The 24,388-nt window shown below is 38.9% G+C and overlaps 1 protein-coding gene across 4 annotated transcripts in view; it reads left to right on the top strand.

Annotated features, from left to right (window-relative positions):
- TMEM245 (transmembrane protein 245) overlaps positions 1-24,388 on the top strand; it is a 104,094-nt gene that overhangs the window by 60,511 nt on the left and 19,195 nt on the right. For 3 of the 4 annotated variants that reach the window (XM_019946512.3, XM_019946513.3, XM_073806360.1), the window contains exons 10-15: positions 3,294-3,392; positions 5,784-5,915; positions 9,852-9,974; positions 10,103-10,248; positions 21,117-21,217; positions 22,115-22,289. In XM_019946512.3, the coding sequence (XP_019802071.1) occupies positions 3,294-3,392; positions 5,784-5,915; positions 9,852-9,974; positions 10,103-10,248; positions 21,117-21,217; positions 22,115-22,289 (776 nt within the window). The remainder of the gene's footprint in view (positions 1-3,293; positions 3,393-5,783; positions 5,916-9,851; positions 9,975-10,102; positions 10,249-21,116; positions 21,218-22,114; positions 22,290-24,388) is intronic. The other variant, XM_033858381.2, reaches the window with a different exon arrangement.

Here is a 24,388-nt window from a genome sequence, read left to right as displayed (position 1 = left end):
CAACGTGACACACCATATTAACAAATTGAAGAATAAAAACCATATGATAATTTCACAGATGCAGGAAAAGCTTTCGACAAAATTCAACACCAATTTATGATAAAAACTCTCCCGAAAGTAGGCATAGAGGGAACCTACCTAAACATAATAAAAGCCATATATGACAAACCCACAGCCAACATTGTTCTCAGTGGTGAGGAACTGAAACCACTTCCTCTAAGATCAGGAACAAGTCAAGGTTGCCCACTCTTACCACTGTTATTGAACGTAATTTTGGAAGTTTTAGACACAGCAGTCAGAGAAGGAAAAGAAATAAAAGAAATCCAACTAGGAAAAGAAGAAGTAAAACTGACATTGTTTGCAGATGACATGATACTATACATAGAGAATTCTAAAGATGCTACCAGAAAACTACTAGAGCTAAACAATGAATTTGGTAAAATAGCAGGATTAATGTACAGAAATCTCTTGCATTCCTATACACTAATGATGAAAAATATGAAAGAGAAATTAAGGAAACACTCCCATTTACCATTGTAACAAAAAGAATAAAATACCTAGGAATCTACTTAAGGAGGCAAAAGACTTGTATGCAGAGAACTATAAGACACTGATGAAAGAAATTAAAGATGATACAAACAGATGGAGAGATGTTCTTGGATTGGAAGAATAAACATTGTTCTTGGATTGGAAGAATAAACATTGTGAAAATGACAGTGCTACCCAGAGCAATCTACAGATTCAACGCAATCCCTATCAGACTACCAATGGCATTTTTCACAGAACTAGAACAAAAAATTGCACAATTTGTATGGAAATGCAAAAGACCCTGAATAGCCAAAGCAATGTTGAGAAAGAAAAATTGGAGCTGGAGGAATCAGGCTCCCTGACTTCAGACTATACTACAAAGCTATGGTAATCAAGACAGTATGGTACTGGCACAAAAACAGAAATATAGATCAATGGAACAGGATAGAAAGCCCAGAGATAAACCCATATACATATGGTCACCTTATCTTTTTCTTTTTTAAAAATTTATTTATTTTTTATTTTTATTTTTGGCTGCGTTGGGTCTTTGTTGCTGTGCATGGGCTTTCTCTGGTTGCGGCGAGTGGGGGCTACTCTTCATTGCTGTGTGCGGGCTTCTCGTTGTGGTGGCTTCTCTTGTTGCAGAGCACAGGCTCTAGGCCTGTGTCATACAACATCCTCGCTTTAACTATCCTTTCTACTTGTATTCTCTTTTTAAAATTTGTACTTAGAGATACTGCCCTGATACAGCAAGAGAATAAGTAATGAGTGCATTTCCTGTGTCCCTTCTCTGATGACAAGAATGAAGAAGATGACAGCCAGTGCACAAACATGTCAGGCACTGTTCTAAATGCTGGCGAAAAGCAATAAACCAGAAAGAGTTACAGCTCTCCTAGAGCCTTACATTCCGGGTGAAAGGAGACCAGCATTAAACGTGCAAACAAAAGTTTCAGATCTGAAAGTGCTGTGACCAGAGTAAACAGAGTGATGTGGTAGAGAGTAACTCCAAGTGATGCTTTAGCTAGAATGGCCAGAGAATGCCTCTGAGAAGGTAATGTTTTCACTAAGACTTGAGTGGTGAGAAGGAGGCAATTTATGAAGGTCTTCGAAAAGAATGTTTCAAGTTGAGGGCATAGAAAATTCAGAGGCCCTGAGATGGGAAGGAGCTTGAATGAGGGAAAGGAAGGTCACTGTGGCTGGAATAGGGGATGTGGTGATGAGACAAGCCTTGAGGTCATAAAGAACTTGGGATTTTAATTTAGCTACAAAGGACTTTAAAACAGGGATATGACCAGATTTAGGATATTGAAAGCTCATCTTGGCTGCTTTATGGAGGAGTGGGCAAGAATGAAGAAGGCAGGGAGACCAATTGAAAGATTATTCTGATAGTCCAGGTGAGATGTTGACGAGTTGGAGTAAGATCGCAGAAGTGGGAATTGAGAGAAATTGTCATATTTGGGATATGTTTTTGAGGTTGTCTTGACATGAATTGCTCATGGATTGGTTATGGAGTGCAAGGGAAGGAAGTTTTTGGTTTGTCCAACTAGAAGGATAGCTGTACACTTAGATGAAAAGAATTGGAGGTGGTAGTGCGGTGTAGGTGTTGCATGTAGATTGGTAATTCTGTTTCAGGGCATATTAAATATCTTAAGTAGAGATGCAGTCGGACATACATAGCTGGAGCTCAAAGGAGAGATCTGGGCTGTAGATGGAAGTTTGAATATCATATAGTACCCATGTGATTGGTAGAGATGAACTGTATTAGTTTTGGTAGGGCTGCCATAACAAAGTACCATGAACTTTGTGCTTCAACAACATAAATTAATTTTCTCACAATTCTAGAGGCTACAGGTCCAAGATCAAGGAGTCAGCAGAATTGGTTTCTTCTGAGGCCTCTTTCAGCTTGGCTTATAGATGGCCTTTGTCTTTACATGGTCTTTCCTCTATGTGTGTTTATGTCCTAATGTCCTCTTTTTTTTTTTTTTTTTTTTTTTTGCGGTACGCGGGCCTCTCACTGTTGTGGCCTCTGCCGTTGCGGAGCACAGGCTCCGGACACACAGGCTCAGCGGCCATGGCTCACTGGCTCAGCTACTCTGCGGCATGTGGGATCTTCCCGGACCGGGGCACGAACCCGTGTCCCCTGCATCGGCAGGCAGACTCTCAATCACTGTGCCACCAGGGAAGCCCATGTCCTCTTTTTATAAGAACACAGTAATATTGAATTAGGACCTACCCCAATGATCTCATTTTAATTTGGTTACCTCCTTAAAGACCCTATCTGCAAATATAGTCACATTCTGAGGTACTGGCTGTTAGGACTTCAGCATAAGAATTTAGGGGCGGGGGACACAATTAAGCCCATAACATGGCCTAAGGGGAGAATATAGCTAGAAGAGGACCAAAGGTAGATTCCTGCAGCACTTAAGCTTTTGAAGCTCAGAGAAGTAAGCTAGCAGAGAAGACTGAGGGCACTTAAGGTCAGAAAAGTCAGTAAGCATGGCTTAATTCTCTTAAAACCTAAAGAAGCTCTCTTAGAGACCTAAGAATAAAGGAAAGAAAAAAGAAGCAAAAAGATGGGAGAGAGGAAATTTACTGGGGATATTGAGAAGTAGAGTTTAAGAAAAGAACATAATGTGGTTAGAGGCAATTAAATAGGCTGGAACATTTTAGTTTGATTTGGTACAAATATAAAGACCCGGCATGTATTAATTTTACTGAATTGTTGCCTGAAATATTAAACCAGATTATATCTGTATTTCTTCCAGCTTCATAAAATTCTTGGAGATAAGGTGAACAATACTGCTGTAATTGAAAAGCAGGTGCTAGAACTTTGGGACAGACTGTATCATTCTTGGTTTGTAAAGGTAAGTTATTTTAGCTAAGGATTTCAGTTGTAAACTAATAGTGTCCTTTTATTTTATGGGCTCATTGACTAGGTAGGATTGTGTTAACATTGGGGTTTTATTTATTGACATTTTTAAGCTGCAAGTTCTTTTTTTTTTTTTTTTTTTTTTCTTTTACGGTATGCGGGCCTCTTACTGTTGTGGCCTCTCCCATTGTGGAGCACAGGCTCAGCGGCCATGGCTCACAGGCCCAGCCGCTCCGCAGCATGTGGGATCTTCCCGGACCAGGGCACGAACCCGTGTCCCCTGCATCGGCAGGCGGACTCTCAACCACTACGCCACCAGGGAAGCCCAAGCTGCAGGTGCTTAAACCTCAGGTCACTAAAAGTCAGCTTGAATTGATGATTAGTCTCCATGGCAGAACCCACCAGTCTCTGGTGTATCAGTATTCCATCCTCTGTTCATTACCATCAACAGCATCCCATCCCCTAGACCAGATTTGTACAGTAGAAATGTAATGAATGCAAGTCATACATGTTAATTTTTCTAGTGGCCACATTTAAATAAAAACTAGGACAGGTGAAATTAATTTTAATAATGTATTTTACTTAACCCAGTATACGGAATATATGTCATTTCCATATGGAATGAATAAAAAAAATTAATGAGGTTTTATATATATAATTTTTTCCATTTTTGGATTAGCCACATTTTAGGTACTCAGTAGCCATATGTGGGTAGTGGCTACTATTTGGGACAATACAGCTTCAGACTAAGAACTTTTCTCTTTGAGGAAGTGAAAATAGATCCAAAAGTTTAGAGAGATTTATTTTATTTTAAGTAAACCTTTAATGCTACTTGTGCTGATGTACTCCAATTTCAGAATTTATGACGAAAAATAGTATCATTTTTCATTAAATGTAAAAATGATGGTTTGAAAGCAGCTGGTTGTGCCAGGCTGTTCTGTACACTGCGTTGGCAAGGCCTGTGGGCCATTAGGAGCTGTGCTGTGGAAGATGCCCATCCAGGGGAAGGAGATAGAGTGGGGCAGAGTTCGTGGTTGGTTTTTCCCTGGGTTGATCTAAACAGAAGAGAAACATAAATAAATCTCTTAACTTGGGGTTTGGGGGTAGGAGGGCTTGATTTAAATTTGAATTTGTTGCTCAGTGACCTGTTTGGCATTGTGTACTCCTGCCCCAGGAGGAGTCGAAGGAACAGTGATGGTTTTTGTGGCTTTCCAAAACTGGGAGTTAAAACTAACTGGGCGGGCTTCCCTGGTGGTGCAGTGGTTGAGAGTCTGCTTGCCGCTGCAGGGGACATGGGTTCGTGCCCCGGTCCGGGAAGATCCCACATGCCACGGAGCAGCTGGGTCTGTGAGCCATGGCCGCTGAGCCTGCGCGTCCGGAGCCTGTGCTCCGCAACGGGAGAGGCCACAACAGTGAGAGGCCCGTGTACCGCAAAAAAAAAAAAAAAAACTAACTGGGGGATCTCTGGGTAGATATCTGCTGAAGAGCCAGACTATTGGAAAGGTTGTATCCACTTCTTCTGCTGACTCTGGGGCTTCTGCTTACAGACAAACAGCTTTTACTGTCCCTCACCCCCTTTGAGCTTCACTTATGGGCCAGGGTGGTCAGTGTTTTAAAAGCATAGGTTTGTAAGTGGGTAAGTGCATTGCTTTCTTTACCTGTTTTACTAGGATCTAATGTCTTCATTGCATAATGAAGGCAGGCATCACAGTGCTGTTTGAAAAAAGTGCGAGAATGGAAACACAAGAATGTTAAGAATCTACTTCTATTTCTAAATTTTAACCTTACCAGTCACTTTGTTTATACATCACATCACTCTTTCAAATCTGTTATTCCTGCATTTCTGCCAATGTAATTCTCTTCCAGATAGACAAGCTACATTCCCCCCGACCCTTGTTTTCCCCTGTTTTATTGAGATATGATTGACATATAACATTATATTGGTTTTAGCTGTACTTTTTCATATTTCCCCTCTGCTTCCTTTAGCGTGTATGGAGGAGTAATAAGAGAGATGAGCAAAGGAGGAAAAAAGCAAAACTGGGAGACCAAGAGAAAGGTTAGAGGGGCTAAAAGGGAAAAATAAGATGGAAGTATCTGCTGCGTTCCTGTTCAGTTGAACATACTGACGAGTAAAGTGTGTTCATGAACGTACTTAGAAGGGAAGCTTTTAAGCTAGAATGAGACACAGTAACTAGAATGTAAACAGAAAAATATATTTCAGGTCTTTCGGTGGAGTTCTTTGTTGATTTCTTAAATAATAAAAAGTTTTTCACCTTTGTGCACTTACTAAATTGCTCAAGTGGACCTAAAACAAAATAGGCTATTTTTACCTCCTATTCTTTAGGTTAAGATGGAGATTTCATGTCTGAACTGTTCTATTCCATAGAATGTAACGCACTCTGGAAGGCTCAAAGGACACAAGATGCACATAAGTCGTCAGAATAGCTGGCTGGGAGACATTCTGGACTGGCAGGATATCGCTTCCTTTGTCCATGAGAACATTGAGACATTTCTTTCGGTAAGAAATAGTATTTATAGTTAAACTGGACTTAGAAACAAAAACAGAAACTCTAATTCCCAGTTTTCTTCACACACTGAAAGGCCTTTCGGTACCCTGTTTTTAATGCCATGACATTTACAGTTTGGAGAGTTCGAAATGCACTAGAAAGATGTCCAAAAGCCATAGGCCTCAGGTGTAACTCCCTGATGCCTCCTCTGTGGTTGAAGAGTAACCAAGAGATGCTGACTCAGGTAGCACACGTAATGCTGTGGCTCTCAGATTCTGAGATGGTATCCTTGTCCCCTAGGCTGACCAGAATGTTCCCAGTTGGACCACTAGAGAGGGAGCCACCTTTGGTGGGTGAAGCCCTTTGGCAGATGGAAATATGGTCCCAGTCACATTAGAGAGACTGGATGTTTAAAGGCTTCGCTTATTATCATCCCACCTGTCCTTCCCTCATGCACCACCCACCTCTGCCTTGTTTACCAAAGGATCAAAGGCAGCAAGGAACAGCTTGCCGTGTTGCCAAGTTTCAGCGACTATTCTTCATTCCATAGCCTACTTTGTGAGGTATCTTGGTCTGTGGCTTTTCACAGAGATGAGGAGACTTCTCTTGTGAATAAACGTGTAACTCTCATCATGTTAATAAAAGTGGAGGTTTGCTGTGCTAGATATTTTTAAAATTTAATTTTTATCAAAATGATAGATGACCATAGCTTAAAGGTCAAAAATGTTTTAAGGTTTTTAATAAAAAATAGCAGTGACCCTGCTCTGTGCTTCCCCACTTCAGTCTCATTCTCCAAAAAGAGCTCTCAATTCTTTTAGCTTTCTCTGTGTATTTACCTCTAAATTTCTTAAATAATGTTTATGCTGCTCTTTCTTGGTTTTACAATATTATCTTTTGGCTTCCTAACATGGAAGATGAAGATACAAGTTCCTCAGTGCTTCCTTACAGCTCCCTTGGGGTTTTCTTACGACTCCTTTGGTCCCTTCACCCAGTCCCTTCACCCATCCCTGCACTCACATTTTCCCTTTCTCCCAATGGCCTAATGTAGCTACAACAGTTTGAAATTACATCTAGAAATTCATGTCCTTCAATTCTAAGAATGTTGTTTTTGATAATCCCTTCCCTCTGTTTTCTGTAGTCCAGTGGCTCTCAGATTTTGGTGTGAGGACTCCAAAGAGCTTTTGCTGATGTAGGTTCTATTGATACTTATTGTATTAGCAGTTAAAACTGAGAACTTTAGGGCTTCCCTGGTGGCGCAGTGGTTGAGAGTCCGCCTGCCGATGCAGGGGACACGGGTTCGTGCCCCGGTCCGGGAGGATCCCACATGCCGCGGAGCGGCTGGGCCCGTGAGCCATGGCCGCTGAGCCTGCGCGTCCGGAGCCTGCTCATCGGGATCCTGTGCTCTGCAATGGGAGAGGCCACAACAGTGAGAGGCCCGCGTACTGCAAAACAACAACAACAACAACAACAAAAAAAACTGAGAACTTCAAAAATATTTATCAATTCACTAAAAAATAACGTTACTTGTTGACATGAAGGGCATGCTTGTTATGTCTGAAAAATAACCATTTTCCAAAACAAAAAAAATGATTTAGTGTGAAGAGTGGCTTTCTTTACATTTTTGCAAACCTGTTTAATTTTGCAAACCTCATATTTGTTTCTGCATTCAGTCTGTTGGAATATGTTGTTTTGGTTGAAGTATATGAGGAAATCTAGCCTCACACAGATATGTAGCTGGAAAAGAGGGTAGTCTTTTAATAACCTTTTCAGATCATCGTGACTATTCTTTGATACTACACCAAAACTCAACAAATGGTATTTCTTAAAGGTTAGTTGCAGTGTAGAATTTGAAACCGTATCAGTGAACTTTTTCTACTCCCCTATATTAAGGTCCCTTGATCTATCTTGGCTAGGAATGGATCTTCTACCCTTACATGATTTTGTAATGTGCACTGGTCAATTGGAATATTGGTTCACTAATATCTAACTCTAAATATTGACACGTTTTGTTATACAGTACTAAAAAAAGTTACATTCTTTAATATCACCACCTATCTCATCAGAACAAATTTTAAGAAACTGTCAAGGTCAGACCTTGATTGAACTTTTTGGTTTTATAATACCCAGCATCTCTTTCTTCTTTTCTGAACCTTTCTTCCTAATCCCTTTGAGTACATAGAAAAGTTACTAGATTGTTAGTGACTACCAGTCTACAATTAATGTATTCAGTTAATTTCTTAAGAATTACCACAGAGTATTTCCTATCAGTATGACCCAGAAACTATTTAAAAAATTTTTTTGATAAAAATTCCAAAGTGACTGAATTCCCCAAAAGAATGTTTGTAAAAATCACAAGTAAGGGCATTGTTGGTTTGTTTCTTAGAATCAGTGGCAGTATTCATTCATTCTTTATCCCATAAGGTCAAACAGTCAATCATGCATATTTTTGTAGGCATCATGAAGCATTTTCAAGATTTTATGTAAGGAGTTATTGTAAATGAAACTAGCCTGCCAAAGCCCTCTTATGAAGGCTGAGCTGAGGTTTGCAAGAAATGCTGAGGACAACAAAATATGCCTTTATAAGTGGTACATTTGAGGTAGGAAAGGAATGGATAGGCCTTTCATGGAGGAGATGGTATAACTTGAGCATATGACAAAAAACAGAACTTCTCTTTTGGAAAGGGCAGCAAAATAAAACCAGCCGTTAGGAGTTCTGGTCCTAGGTCTAGTTCCGCTTATTAGCTTCATGCCCTTGGGCAAATTTTTAAAAATCTCTGAGCTTCGGTTTGTATATCTGTAAAATAAAGATGATATCATCTACATTGCTTCCCTCGCTGCATTGCTGTGAGGTTTATGCGAGCATTTTGAAAACTATAATGGAAGGTGTTTTTCTGATCATCTTGCTTCCTTGTTTTTCATTAAGAGGAAGGATAGTCCTCTTGGGGAGAATAATAGAACAGACATTATCATATGGGACTTTAAGTTCATGAAGAGATAGGAAATATCTATAACACACCTACGTGAAAACACGTAGGTGTGTTATAGATATTATACATCTTCTTTCAGTAATATTTAACATGTATTAACATCTGGTTTTAGTGAATTTGCAGGTGATGGATCAGATGAACTCAGTAGGTCTTGATATAGGGTCATTATCTGTCTGAGGAAAGGTTTTCAGCTGCAGAGCTCTGACCCCATCTGTTCATTTCTTTTATTGTGACTTTAGTGAAGTCATTGAAGTGACGCTTTTGTGTTTGTTGTTGGTTCTAAGTTGAAGATGGCCAGTCGGTGGGGGAGGTATAGCTAATCAGACTAATGTTAGAATTTCTTGACCTGTGCTTCTGGTCCTACAAGCTACATACAACTACAGGTTGCATTCTGGCATATTCTCCTGTAGGTATTTTTTCTATGTGTGCCATTTTCATAGTTATAATCATGCTATAAATAAGCTTTTTTGTCCTGTTCTTTAAACTTAGCATTGTATCACAAAATATTTTTCTGTGTTATAATAGAGATTTTTTTTTTTTGCGGTACGCAGGCCTCTCACCGTTGTGGCCTCTCCCGTCGCGGAGCACAGGCTCTGGACGCGCAGGCTCAGCAGCCATGGCTCACGGGCCCAGCCGCTCCATGGCATGTGGGATCTTCCCGGATGGGGGCACGAACCCGTGTCCCCTGCATCGGCAGGCAGACTCTCAACCACTGCGCCACCAGGGAAGCCCAATAGAGATGTTTTAATGGCTGCCTGTTATTATTTGTAATACATTCACCATAATTTACTTAACCATTTTCCTTACTAATCAACATTCAAATGTTTTCAGATAAAATAATACTCAGTTCTTGTTGTTTCAGTTTATGGTAGTAAAACACTCCATGAGAGCACACTAGACAGCTGTAGAAACTTCTTTCCTGAGGATGAGTTCTCATATTTAGTCTTCCCTCCTCGCCAGATCTTAGAGTCCCTGTGGATCGTGATGAGCCGGAATGTGAGCCTGCTCTTCACCACTGTCACCACGCTCCTGGCCATCCTCTTCTACAGCGGGACTGCCCTCCTCAACTTTGTTCTGTCTCTGGTATGTACACACAGATGAGTACGTGTCACACTCCTTCTGCAGTAAAGCATATTCTTGGTTCCATTTATGTTTCCTTCCTGTAGTTTCCAAATGTGATATTTTAGGAGGTACTGTCCTTTGTTTTGCAGATAATTTTCCTGACCACACTATTTTATCTGTTAAGTTCCAGTGATGAGTACTACAAGCCAGTGAAGTGGGTGATAAGCCTGACACCACTATCTCAGCCAGGTCCTTCTTCTAATATTATTGGCCAGTCTGTGGAAGAAGCTATCAGGTAGGGAAAAGATTTATGCTGTTCTTACTTCCTTCAGAAACTGCTCTCCATGAGAGGCCCATTTATCTGTCTTGAGCCTTCCTGGTAACATTCAGTGCTAAGCTATTGAGGGACGCTGGTATTTTCAAATTTTTTTTTTTTTTTTTTGCGGTACGTGGGCCTCTCACTGTTGTGGCCTCTCCCGTTGCGGAGCACAGGCTCCGGACGCGCAGGCTCAGCAGCCATGGCTCACAGGCCCAGCCGCTCCGCGGCATGTGGGATCTTCCCGGACCGGGACACGAACCTGTGTCCCCTGCATCGGCAGGCGGACTCTCAACCACTGCGCCACCAGGGAAGCCCCTGGTATTTTCAGATTTTTAACATCTCCTTTGAGAGGATAATGTAAAACAGTTTTAATATCTTACTGTCAAGCCTGTGATGTACAAAGGTCTAATGGCCTGTCCCCAGGCCCTTGCTGCAGCTTCTAATCGTCACATAATTTGCTCGGGAGAAGCCCCTCCTGCACCCTGCACCACACATACACCTCAGCTTCTCTCAGAACCCTCCTTGTATTCTCAGGAATTCTAGCTTTGCTTGGGGAAGAGAGTAGGTGGCCTTCCTGTTTCTTCCTCTGTCGCTCTGCAGCCAGGCTGTGTCCTCTGCAGAGGGTAGTTTGGATACCGGAAATGCAAAATTTGGGGTTATTTCCAAGTCACGCGCTCTGTGTGTATCGCAGGTTCCAGCCAGAAATTTCCATCATGTCTTCTGGGGTCTATGTATTGCAGGCTTGATTTCTGAATGAGATGATTCTTCAGCTTTTATTCTTCATATCCTCTTTCCAAGTCACTGATGCCTTTTTCTTTTTCCTCTTCATCATGTCAGGTAGGGAGAGGCCTTTTGCAGCCTTGTCTCAGCTCCTTCCCAAAACTTTGTCCCTCATTGCTCTAACTCATTAATAAGACTCTACTTCATTTTGACTTCTTACGAATAGCTACTCAAATGAAATCCTCATGTTATCCATTAGAGCTCCTTTTTCTAATAAGCTGTTAGGTGGTCTAAAGCTTCTCTTGAATAGTGAATCTTTGGCTGGCATTTCTGTTTCCACATACTTTTAAGAAAATGGGAATTTCTTGAAACTAGTCTGCCACAGAAATGTTGATTTGACCTGATAATTCTGTCTGACTGATTTTGGCTTATTTTTTCACTGTGTTCATGTAACAGCTGGTGAGGATACCACTTTGATCTTTGGAAAACCCTTGGTTACATTCAAATAGCATGCATGCACCTAAAATATATTTTCTCTGGAAACTTTGCTAGGTTTTCTGTTTTTCCTCCTACTTCATTGGACAGTAGGTGGGATTAAAACCAAAAAAGCTCTTATCCCCTTTGGTGCTCCCAGGTATCCACATGGAGCCATCCATGTAAATATTCTGGGTTTGGGAGTATATTGTCTACTGTAACAGCTTTCAGGGTGAAGTTGTCTTCAGGAAAGATACTTGCTTGCTTTAGCATCCCTTCTAAGCCTATTTGACCATTGGTTTTCATCTTTATTAATCTATCAATAGATTAACTTTAGTGTATCTAAGTGACATCTGTCTCAAAAAAGTTTATGCAAATACTTTACCAAAAAGGAAAAATAACTTTCTATCTTCCCAACAGGATAAAGCTATGGAATCAGCCATATCAAAGGCTGCCATAATCCTCTAGTCAGTGTGACTTAAGCCAAGTCTTACAGAAAAGTATCTAGCTTGTCCATAAAGAACTTCAAGAAAGATACTTCTTTTTCCTGAAGTAACCTTTACTAGCACAGCTGGCCATCCTCTAAATGTCTGTCATTGAGTCATTTTTTTTTTATACCAAATATGCCACCTCCTTTGTTTTAAAGATTATTGTTTAATGTCATGGTTCCTTGGAACTGGTAAGCAGAGCTGTGATTTGTACCTAAGTCCAGCTGATTGAGATCACACATTCTTCTGGTATACCATGATGCCTTCTTCCAGGAGATGGTTGGAACAAAAGATGATGAATTAAATTCGTGGTACTGTTACTCACATGGACACATGAGGCTGGCAGCTAAAAATTTAGTTCTTTGCAGAGAAAGACAAATATCACTTGATATCGCTTATACGTAGAATCTAAAAAAAGGATACAAATGAACTTATTTACAAAACAAATAGAAAACAAATTTATGGTTTCCAAGGCTGGAGGGAGGGTTAAATTAGGAGCTTGGGGTTAATAAAATACACACACTACTGTATGTAAAATAGATAACAAGGGCTTACTGTATAGCACAGGGAACTATACTCAATATCTTGTATAATGGAAAAGAATGTAAAAAAGAATATATATATTCATATATATGCATAACTGAATCTTTGTATAACTTTGTTATATATGTATAACTGTACACTTTACTGTACACCTGAAACTAACAGAACATTGTAAGTCAACTATATTTCAATAAAAATTTTTAAAAAATTAGGTCTTTGGTTCAGGAAGGAATTTGAGGTTAGAGAGCGTACAGTCATCTACATAGATATGAGGAAATATATGTCTTTTCACAGGTTAGATTTGCTTTATCTTCTTGGGATTGTACACACTAATTATGTACTATAAGAATAGCCCATGTCTTGGTTCTAACGTATACTCGTACAAAAAACCATTCATTTTATCTTATTTTTAACTTTCTATTTTGTATTGGAGTATAGCCGATTAACAATGCTGTGATAGTTTCAGGTGCAGAGCAAAGGTTAATGTTTTTTTATTGTGGTAAAAGTCACATAGAGGACTTATTTTTAATACAGAAAAAAAATTAACAACCAACACTACAATCCTAATTGTTCTCAAAATTGATAGATTTCTGTGAGTCTGAAAAATATGGTACAGACGAGATAACTTGTTATATAGGCTGGGCCATTTTTCTAACCACAGCTATATCAAGTTATATAAATTATAGATTGTAATTCAGGTTGATTTTTAGCAGCCTGAGTGCTTTTTATTTCTTTACTGGGTCAAATTCAAGGCTTAAAATATACAGTCATACATAGATACCTCTGAAGAACTTTCTCATATATGTAAGATAACAATGAGTTCTAGTTCTACAAGCTCCTGTCAGTTTTTTCATTCTTAAGGATTATGTTCAAGATGGAATATGTTTCTTCATGGAGAAAGATTTTAAGAGGGAAAATATTATACAAATGATCATGAAAATATTATCATAATGCCCTGAGACTGAAGTTTAGTGTGTAAATTATCAGTGATGTCGGGTTTTATAAGCATCAGTCATTAGTTGTCATCAATGTTGCAGTTAAGTGAATTATTAAACTCATTTTATATGATCCATTAATAAGTTAAAAGTGGAATTGAAATTGGGAGTTAACTGCATGTCCAGACAGTGAAAGTGTCTTTGTTCTTCAAGCTTTGCCTTCTGAAATATGTGGCTACTAGATAATCACTGTCTCATTGAATTTCTGAACCTTAGTTATTTTTCTCCATTCTGAATGAGTATTCTTCTAAACCGAATACATTTGTGATTGGGTTTTCATTTCATGAATTTTTGAGTTAGTGGCATGCATCCGTTACCCCTAAACCATTTTCCTCCCCTTAGAGCATGTTGTGTCCTGAATGTTTGCATCACACCCTTCTTCCCTGATGCTCCATTCTGCTTGCTCTGGTGGAGATATTGCACATTACTAAGTTGCATGTTGTCACGGCCTCAGTGCAATTTAGTGTGTGTGATATTTTCACATGAGTGCATGCACACGGGTAGGGCTCTTGCTTGTGGGATTACAGCTTTTCAGGGCCGGTGGGTGGGAGTCCTAGTGATGAATTTGATGGGAGAATGTGTGTACTGTGAGATTTTCGGTGAACATGCTTCCCTCCAGTTTTGCAGAATTGAAAGTATTTGGGTTAAAAAAAATAAATCAGCGTCGATCATTGAGTAAATCAGTATTTCCACATTTTACTGGAAATATTAAATATTCATTAGAAAGAAATTCTTGTGGATTGAAGGTTATAAACATTATTTGTTTAAATTAAAATGTATAAGGAAGAGTTTAAAGCTGTAAGAAAATATATTTTCATTTATTTGAAGAGATCTCCTAACGCTGAAATAGAGAGGCAGAATCTCTTATGCATGTTTGGGAAAATTAAAATTAGTAGAGTTCTTAAATAATAACCAAGTCAGTAAATATAATGCCTTTTTAACCTACTTGATTAAAGATCAGTTTAATAAGCTTAAACCTTTGCTTCAAGTTTCCAAGGGAAATGACTTTTAAAAACTTTGTCTTGTATTTAGTTTCTCTTTGTGGTGCTTTAAAAATTGCTAAGTTCATTTTAATGAACTTAGGCTCATAATAGAACTAGTGTTGAGATACAAATGTTTGCTATTTGCGTATGTAATTGAAACAACCTCTTGTTGATTTTTTAAATTAGCACTAGAGTAAGTATCCACGATCAGTAGGCACTGTCAAAGACACAAAACAACGTGTTAATTAAATAAAAATATTGAATTAGTATTTACTGCTGCCAAGGACTCCACACGATTTAATGTGATGCCATGGTCCTACGCTTGTGTGTGTGATTCACAGTTACTTCCAGTGGGGATGGAAGGCATCTGTGGGAGCAGCTCTCCCTGAGCCCCTCACCAGCACGCTAGGTCTGCGAGCACAGCGTGACCATTCCCCTCTGGAATGGAAATCCAGTGTCAACCAAGTTTCTGTACCTTTTACTGTGGAGCTGGGTCTCTGGGGTGGCTAGTGAATCAGGAAAGGGAGGGGGTTGTAATGAAGGGATCCCTGATTGGTCATTTTATACGCGGGGTCTCTGAACATGCCTGCCCTCTCCACTAGCTCACCTTCTACTTGAGGTGCACTGTGTGGCAGTGAGGGTAGACTACTGTTGTTCCCTGGGGAATGATAGTCTAATAGTCTTCCTGTCTGACCTTTAGAAAGAAAAGAGGGCAGAACCAGTGTAAGGAAATGTCAGGAGTAGGCAGAATTTGATTGTGGACTCTTTACTCTCCTTTTCTTTCTTTTCCCTTAGACTGTGCTTCCTACTTGTTTGTGGTCTAGGGCCCTGTGTACCCTGAGGGCACAGAGCTTCTTGACTATGGTTTTTCATTCTCCCCACCCATGTCCTTGCTTCAAGTCTCACTCCATTAAAAGCAAGTCATCTGATGAAATCCTGAGTTGGCTGGCTAGTTCTCTCTCACTCAGTTTGGAAAAGTAACACAAATACTCTTTCGGTCAGAAATGAGAGGGCGCTGAGAGCAGAAGTAAAAAATTTGTGAAAACAACAGTTTCATCTCAGAGTTTATAAAGGGTAAACACAGAGCGCTGGTTACGAATTAAAATTCTAACCAATCATTTGAAGTCAATTTAGGTCTCTAGTACAGAGGAGTTAGATATGTAGTTGTGTAAACGAGGCAGGGACACACAGACCTTTATGTGTCATAATTATACAAGTATAATTACACTTAGACAAAAAGCTGATTGTGTATCAACTTGGAACTTTTATTCACAGAGAGGTATGCTTAGATGAGTCCTAACTGGATGGGATGCGCTATGGCCTTCCTTCAGTAGAGGGGACCCCTGCCTTGTAACAGTCTCCATATGGCACGGGGCAGGGGAACATCTATAGGACTGTCTGACAGTGGAAGGTCTCTGAGTGAGGATGTGGCCTTGTTAGAAAGGGGGAGCCTCCAGCTCAGGGGTTGGTGTCAGTCTCATCTGTTGAGCTAAATCAGGCCTGCTGAGCCAGATTAACTGAGCTACCGAAAGAGGGGAGGAAAAGAGCCTCCTGAGTCTTCTGAATTTGATTCTCCAACTGCTGAGTGCTGGGAAAGCCTGGAGATGTAGTTAGAGAACAACTCTCAGTCTTTAAAGAGTCACTGAAAAGAGGTGTCTTAGAAGGTGGAGCACACGCAGATATTCTTCGACTCAAAAGAAAAGATTGGGACTTCCCTGGTGGTCCAGTGGTAAAGAATCCGCCTTCCAGTGCAGGGGACTCGGGTTCGATCCCTGGTCAGGGAACTAAGATCCCACATGCTGCGGGGCAGCTAAGCTCATGCGCCATAACTAGTGAGCTCACACGCCTCAACGAGAGAGCCTGCGTGCCACAAGCTACAGAGCTCACATGCCCTGGAGCCCGTGTGCCACAACTAGAGAGAGAAAACCCCACACACCACAACTAGAGAGATGCCCGTGCGCCACAACGAAAGATCCCGCATGCCTCAGCCAAGACCCCGTGTTCCACAACTAAGACCCGACGCAGCCAAATAAATAAATTAAATAAGTAAATATTAAAAAAAAAAAAGATTGAGGTGGATAGTGGAGGAAGACTGTATGCTACATGCATATGAGACTGGTGAACTTGATACCTGATAACAGTAGCTCCAATAATAGCCACTGTTATTGAGCGCCAAGTGTGTGTCAGGTCAGTTACTGGGGACTCCAGATGCGTTGTCATTTAGCTTTTCATGAGCTGAATTGTTCTTTCTGCCAGCATCCACCCTCGTAATACCATAAGTATGAAGTTTAAGCCTTACACCTTGAGGAGATGTGGTGTGATGTAGCAGGCAGTAACTTCTGGCTGGGTGTCCATAGACTATAGGTTTTCTCTGAATGGAGAGATAAAAACAGTTGCTAACGTTTCTTTAAAATGTTAAACAGATACCATATTACCCAGCATCTTCACTCTAAGGCATTTACTGAAAAGCATTGAAAGCGTATGACCAAAACTTGTCCTTAAATGTTCATAGCAGCATTATTCACAATAGCCCCAAACTGGACATAGCCCAAATGCCCATCAGCTGGTGAATGGATAAACAAATTGTGGTATATCCAGATAATGGAATACTACTCAGCAATTTAAAAGGAACAAACTACTGTGTGGATGAACCTCAAAAGCATTGTACTAGGTTAAGGAAACCAAACACCAAAAGCTGTGTAACGACAGTGGGAACGTACTTGACACTACTGAACTGTACACTTAAAAACGGTTAAATAGTAAGTTTCATGTTATGTATATTTTACCACATTTCTTTTTAAAAGGTACGTAATGTATGATTCTGTTAGTACAAAATTCTAGAAAAGGCAAAACGGTAGTGACAAAGCATATCTAGTGGCTGTCAGAGACCAGGGCTCAGGGAGGGATTCACTATAACAGGGCATGAGGAAACTTTTTGGGAATGATGCTAACGTTCTATATTTTGATTCTGGTGGTAGTTAGGCAACTGTATACATTTGTCAAAATCCACGGAATCATATGCTTAAAGTTGGTGAGTTTTATTGTTGGTAAATTATAGTTCAATAAAACTTATGTAGAAGAAAGAGAGGAGAAAAAATGGCTAGGAACTTGAAGGAGTTAAAAAATTCTCTTAGTAAATTATTAGAAGATTTTTCTCTGCTTTCTAAAAAACTGTGTGCCAGATCATAAGGTAGGGGAAATATATTGTCTTTACTTCCCTCATTGGGATACATGAAAACGTTTAGTTACTGCGAACAATAGGTAGTGCATTTAGGGTCTACAAAATTACTTAAAAGTTGCCTTAGTGAGAATATTACCAACAGTCAATATTCCCAGAGCTAGAAGGAGACTGTTTTCCTACGTGTGGTCCTTTTTGGATTGAGCTTTGCTTACTTGCCACCTAGAGGGGTGATTCAGTTGTGGTATTCCATTGCACTTTCTTTTTTTTTTTTTTAGAATCAGTTAAGATTCATTGAATTCTTACTATGTCCAAGGTTTATGATAAATATTTTACTTTTTTTTAACATCTTTATTGGAGTATAATTGCTTTACAGTGGTGTGTTAGTTTCTGCTTTATAACAAAGTGAATCAGTTATACATATACATATGTTCCCATATCTCTTCCCTCTTGGCGTCTCCCTCCCTCCCACCCTCCCTATCCCACCCCTCTAGGTGGTCACAAACCACCTAGCTGATCTCCCTGTGCAATGCGGCTGCTTCCCACTAGGTATCTATTTTACGTTTGGTAGTGTATATATGTCCATGCCACTCTCTCACTTTGTCACAGCTTACCTTCCCCCTCCCCATATCCTCAAGTCCGTGCTCTAATAGGTCTGTGTCTTTATTCTCATCTTAACCCTAGGTTCTTCATGACATTTTTTTTCCCTTAGATTCCATATATATGTATTAGCATACAGTATTTGTCTTTCTCTTTCTGACTTACTTCACTCTGTATGACAGACTCTAGGTCTATCCACCTCACTACAAGTAACTCAATTTCATTTCTTTTTATGGCTGAGTAATATTCCATTGTATATATGTGCCACATCTTCTTTATCCATTCATCTGTTGATGGACACTTAGGTTGTGTCCATGTCCTGGCTATTGTAAATAGAGCTGCAATGAACATTTTGGTACATGACTCTTTTTGAATTATGGTTTTCTCAGGATATATGCCCAGTAGTGGAATTGCTGGGTCGTATGGTAGTTCTATTGGTAGTTTTTTAAGGAACCTCCATACTGTTCTCCATAGTGGCTGTATCAATTTACATTCCCACCAACAGTGCAAGAGTGTTCCCTTTTCTCCACACCCTCTCCAGCATTTATTGTTTCTAGATTTTTTGATGATGGTCATTCTGACTGGTTTGAGATGATATCTCATTGTAGTTTTGTTTTGCATTTCTCTAATGATTAATGATGTTGAGCATTCTTTCATGTGTTTGTTGGCAATCTGTATATCTTCTTTGGAGAAATGTCTGTTAAGGTCTTCTGCCCATTTTTGGATTGGGTTGTTTGTTTTTTTGTTATTGAGCTGCATGAGCTGCTTGTAAATTTTGGAAGTTAATCCTTTGTCAGTTGCTTCATTTGCAAATATTTTCTCCCATTCTGAGGGTTGTCTTTTGGTCTTGTTTATGGTTTCCTTTGCTGTGCAAAAGCTTTTAAGTTTCATTAGGTCCCATTTGTTTATTTTTGTTTTTATTTCCATTTCTCTAGGAGGTGGGTCAAAAAGGATCTTGCTGTGATGTATGTCATAGAGGGTTCTGCCTATGTTTTCCTCTAAGAATGTGATAGTGTCTGGCCTTACATTTCCATTGCACTTTGATGTCAACTTATTTTTGGCTTAAAATTTTTAAAACACCATAAGTTTGATCAAAATATCACATCTATATCTTTTCTCACCAGCCCCCCTTCCCCATTCTAGTCAGATTCTGTACTTTTTTTCTTAGACTTTGTTCTCATTAATCTTTCCGTGATATTTGATATTATTATTCCCTCATTCTCAAAAGCTTCCTTCTCCCTTGCTCTCTGGGAATAGTGTACTCTAGTGATTTTCTTTCTACTAGAGAAATGATTTCATTATCTCTTTGGCTGGCGTATCTTTGTCCTTAGGTCCCTTATGAGAACAGAGCTCATTGCCCCATTCTTTCTAGGCTTGCCCCTTGGGATATCTTACCCTATCCTATGATTATTTGGTGTATCTCAAATTTCTTGTCCCAAGGTCGCTATTAAGCCTTGTCTCTTATTTCCAGCTACCTCCAGGGTATTTATTTTCATCATCCTTTTTCGACTTAACACTGCCCAAACTAAACATGTTCCCTTTTTTTCCATGTCCTCGCCCATTCTGGGGTTCTCCATGACTTTGAGACACTGCCATTCTTTCTCCCTCAGGTTAAAACCTGAATCTCTCATGTTCTTTTTGTCTTCCATGTCTTCTAATCAGTTACTGTTCGGATCTTTTATATTTCCTGTGGGCTGTCTCCCTTACTTTAAGTCTTTTGGTATCTCTTTAGCCTGTGTCCTTATTATTAGAGAGCCTATGGCACTTTTTTCAGTGAAAGCTGCTGGTCGGTATGACAAGGTTTCACAATTTTGAGAGCCACTCTGTCCCCAAATGCATGTCTCAGAACCCTGTGAAATGACTGAGTCACTGGATTCCAGAGTTTGACTTACTCTCCCAGTACACCTCTTGGGATGCTTTGGAAAATCTTGGTGTGTCCTTTTGTGTGTACAGTGTTACGTTGCTGCCACCGTCTCTGCTTTTTTTAATCACAAACAGCTTTTCCTTCTCTCATGAGTATATAAGCGTGCGTCCCGTGCACCCCACAGATTCCTGTTTTTTGTAACTTTGTGATACCTTGGGATAACTTAAGATTTGCTGCCTTTGTGCTCTCCCTGAGCAGTTCCTTATTTCTCCTCCTTATACAGTACTACCTTAATCTTCCAACTGAAAAGCAAAAATGAAGTACCTGAGATTGCGTATTTTCATTCCTATTAGTCACGGAATATGTGTGTCTGTTTTTACACCTCTTGTATTTTCCTCTCTGATTTTACTTCGGAATTAATACGATTTTTTTGTAAATTCTCACCCAATGACCTGCATTCTTTGATAGCATTTTTATAAGTTACTTTGTAGGTTGGGTTGCATGGTTTAAGATGTGTGGGAGCGTTTTGTTAACGAGAAGAAGGACTGATGAAGTACCGGCTATAGTATTCCTCACTTGCTCTTCCCAAAGAGGGGGGCTGGCCACAGCCTGAATGTCTCCAGATTTAACTACATCCTCAGAAATAAGATATTCACACTTATTTTTCTTTCTCTTTATTTTGGTGGTGAGCGATCTGCTTTAGAAGTGAAGAGTTGATGAGTTATTTCAGTGAATAGGGTATTTTAAGGTGTTTTATTTCAGTTATCTTTTCATTAGAGAAATTTAAAGAACAGTTTAGTAAATCTATTTCAAGTTTTCAATGCAAGATTTTTATGTTTCTCTGAAATAAAATGAAAAAAGCATTCTCAGGCCATTGGAAAAATTGAAGCTATTATCAGATTTGGATAAAGTAGCCAGAAGCCTAGGAATATTGATTTTTCTGAATCACAGTATGATACTGTGTTTATTTTCTTTCCCTTTTATCTTTGGACGTTCTAGAGGGGTGTTTGATGCTTCCCTCAAAATGGCTGGCTTCTACGGATTATACACCTGGCTGACTCATACTATATTTGGCATCAATATTGTCTTCATACCATCAGGTAACAACTGTATCATAACTTCTGCTGTCCTCTATTTAAGGAACATTAAGCCATTTTACATATACTGTCAGCTTCCTTAAATTTAAAGTGCTAAATTTTGAGATCTAATCTAGTCCAGATTAGGAGCAGAAATATGATCTGGAATGTTTATTTATTGCTGTATCCCCAGTAGTTAAAACAATACCCAGCACATAGGAAGCACTGCATAAATAACAAATACTTATTTCTTAATTGATCATACTGTTCTGGAAAGGAATGAGTGTAAAGTAAGGTCCTTCAGTTAGCAGGGTTATTTTTGGTGTTTTTATTGAAATTACACTTCATTTTTATTAGAAAGAAGCAAGGTAAAGAATATACGTTCTTATCCGAGATTTAGAAACTAATTTCTGATTTGGCTTTGGAATCAGTACAAATATTTGACCAGTGCTCTATAGTTATATCATAGGACTGTACAGTTGTCCTTTGGTATCCCTGAGGGTATGGTTTCAGGACCCCCTGAGGATACCAAATTCTGCGGATGCTCAGGTCCTTTGGCCCTCTGTATTTGCAGGTTCCACATCTGAGGATATGGAGGGCCACCTGCATATGTATTAACTAACCATTGATTGAGAATAACAACTGTGGGACACTAAAATTTTGTTGCTTAAGAACAGATTCATGAAGTAAACACACACTTCAGAAAGATTTTCATGATCCAGTTTGAAGATCTTGGACCTCATTCAATTAGCAGATTCAGTTAAACAGGGCATATCATTCCCCTAAAATTTGAGTTTGTATTTGTTTAACTTGTTCTGGTGGAAATTTTTAAGTAGTAGGAGCTAGTGATTAGATTCTGCTGTCTTGTTATTGCTTTGCTGATGATGTTAAGTTGCTTTTTCTTCTTTTATTCTTTATTAGCTTTAGCAGCAATCCTTGGAGCAGTGCCGTTTCTAGGCACATATTGGGCAGCAGTACCTGCAGTTCTAGACCTGTGGCTTACACAAGGCTTAGGATGCAAAGCCATCTTACTGTTGGTTTTTCATCTCTTGCCGACATACTTTGTAGATACTGCCATCTATTCTGATATATCAGGGTAAGTATTCCACAGAACTTCTGAAGTTGGTGATGAATCATATCCAGGAATTTCTTTGGCCTTTTTTAAGAAGATTTTATTTTTTTCCTTTTGGGCATGGGAGAAAGGACTGGTGGTAGGATTTTCAGTGAAGTAATCTTTTGTGATCCCACTGATATAATCAAAGTTTAATTTAATTAATATCATTTGCAAGGTATGCTATTTTGTTATAAGTTTTATTTACAATACATGAGACTAAAAATTGTGAATAATCCTCTGGTTTAGTGACATTTAACCTAGGAAAAAAGAATTACTGTTCATACTTCAAAATAAAAATATTTTAAGTACGATAACAAGTTAGTAGTTATTTTCAGAACTTGTTTGCTTTCAGAGAAACACATTATTGGGTTCTAAGTTTGAGGATTTCCACGTAAAATGAAACCTCATCAAGTTTGTATCTGACAAGCAGTGCTTTCTTACTTTAGATATTATAGTATGGTTCTGTGATGAATGCAGATTAAATTTAAGGCAGAAGCCAAACTTTGGCAATATAATAAATATCTGTTTTTGTAGGTTTTGATGTCTCTTAGAAATTGCATTCAGTAAATCAAGCTGATTCTCATTTAGTCACGTATCCAGATTAACATTGCTTATTACAATCTAGGATGTGACAAATATTGAATTTTATTTAGCTACTCAAATTCAGAATATGGCCCACTGAAACTATCATAATAGTTAATATTTTAAATTTTCTTTAAGTAAAACTCATCACAATAAGCGTAGACAGGGTCTAAGTTTACAGGAAGAGGACCCTTTAGTAATTTGAAATTATGAAGAGACCAGTCATATGCTACCTTGTTTTCTCTCTAGTAAGTTAAAATAGAAAATAAATGATATAGAACAACTAAGAAGCCCCAAAGTTCCAGAGCAACAAGAAACAAGCAACTCCATAAGCAAGCCTTAGGGGAACTTTTTTGCCTAAAACTTAAAGATAACAGGAGAAGTTCATAGTGAGCTTAACTAACATTTAATAGTTGAAATTTAAACCATAAGAGCAGTTACGTGATTTGTAGTTAAGTGTTTTCATTTCTTTAAACTTTGCTGTAAATTTTATATCAGGGTTTTTAGCTAGAATTTAAAACTTAGATATAGTTCTATCTTAATAATAAAGTAACACCTTATTTAACCAACATCATTAGGAAATGAAAAATTTTACGTAACTTGCTTTATTTTATTTTGTAATAAATTAAGCTTTTATTTAAAAGCTCCCACACTTTTTTTAAGCTTTAAGCATTTTTGATAAAAATTTTCCTTAAATGTATTGTTTAGGGAAAATGCTTGCTTACATAGTGTAACATGGAATATTGCCCTAAATCCTTTTTGGAATGAAGAAGACAAATAAATTGCAAATATAATTTATTGGTTTCCTGAAGACTAGCTCACCTTAAATGTTACTGAATTGTAATACAGTACAGGATATCCTTCCAAGGTATTTAGTTATTTTCCCTTCACTAAATTGTTCTAATCATCTGTGTTTAGAAACTAGAAACAAACAAAATATACTTATTTCTAAGTCCCTCTTATGTCAGTGTCATATGTTATTATCAGTGTGCTGTGCTGCTGTAATCTACAAGTATGCCTCATTTTATCGTACTTTATTGCACTTCGCAGATATTGCTTTTTTTTTTTTTAGACAAATTGAAGGTTTGTGGCAACGCTGTGTTGAGCAAGTCTATTGACACCATTTTTCCAACAGCATTTGCTCACTTTGTGTCTCTGTGTCATTTTGGTAATTCTTGCAATACTTCAGACTTTTTTATTATGTTTTTTATGATGATCTGTGATCAGTGATCTTTGATGTTGCTATTGTAATTGTATTGGGGTGCTATGAACTACAGCCATATAAGATGGCAGACAATTGATAAATGTCGTATGTGTTTTGACTGCTCCACCAACCAGCCGTTCCCTTATCTTCTCCCTCTCCTTGGGTCTCCCTAGTACTTGAGATACAGCAATATTGAAATAAGGCCAATTAATACCCTTACAGTGGCCTCTAAGTGTTCAAGTGAAAGGAAGAGACAGACATCTCTCACTTAAATCAAAGGCTAGAAATGATTAAA

The sequence above is a fragment of the Tursiops truncatus genome, chromosome 6 (genome assembly GCF_011762595.2).
Source record: "Tursiops truncatus isolate mTurTru1 chromosome 6, mTurTru1.mat.Y, whole genome shotgun sequence".
Lineage (NCBI taxonomy): Eukaryota > Metazoa > Chordata > Mammalia > Artiodactyla > Delphinidae > Tursiops > Tursiops truncatus.
This window is presented reverse-complemented; position numbering and strand designations above follow the sequence as displayed.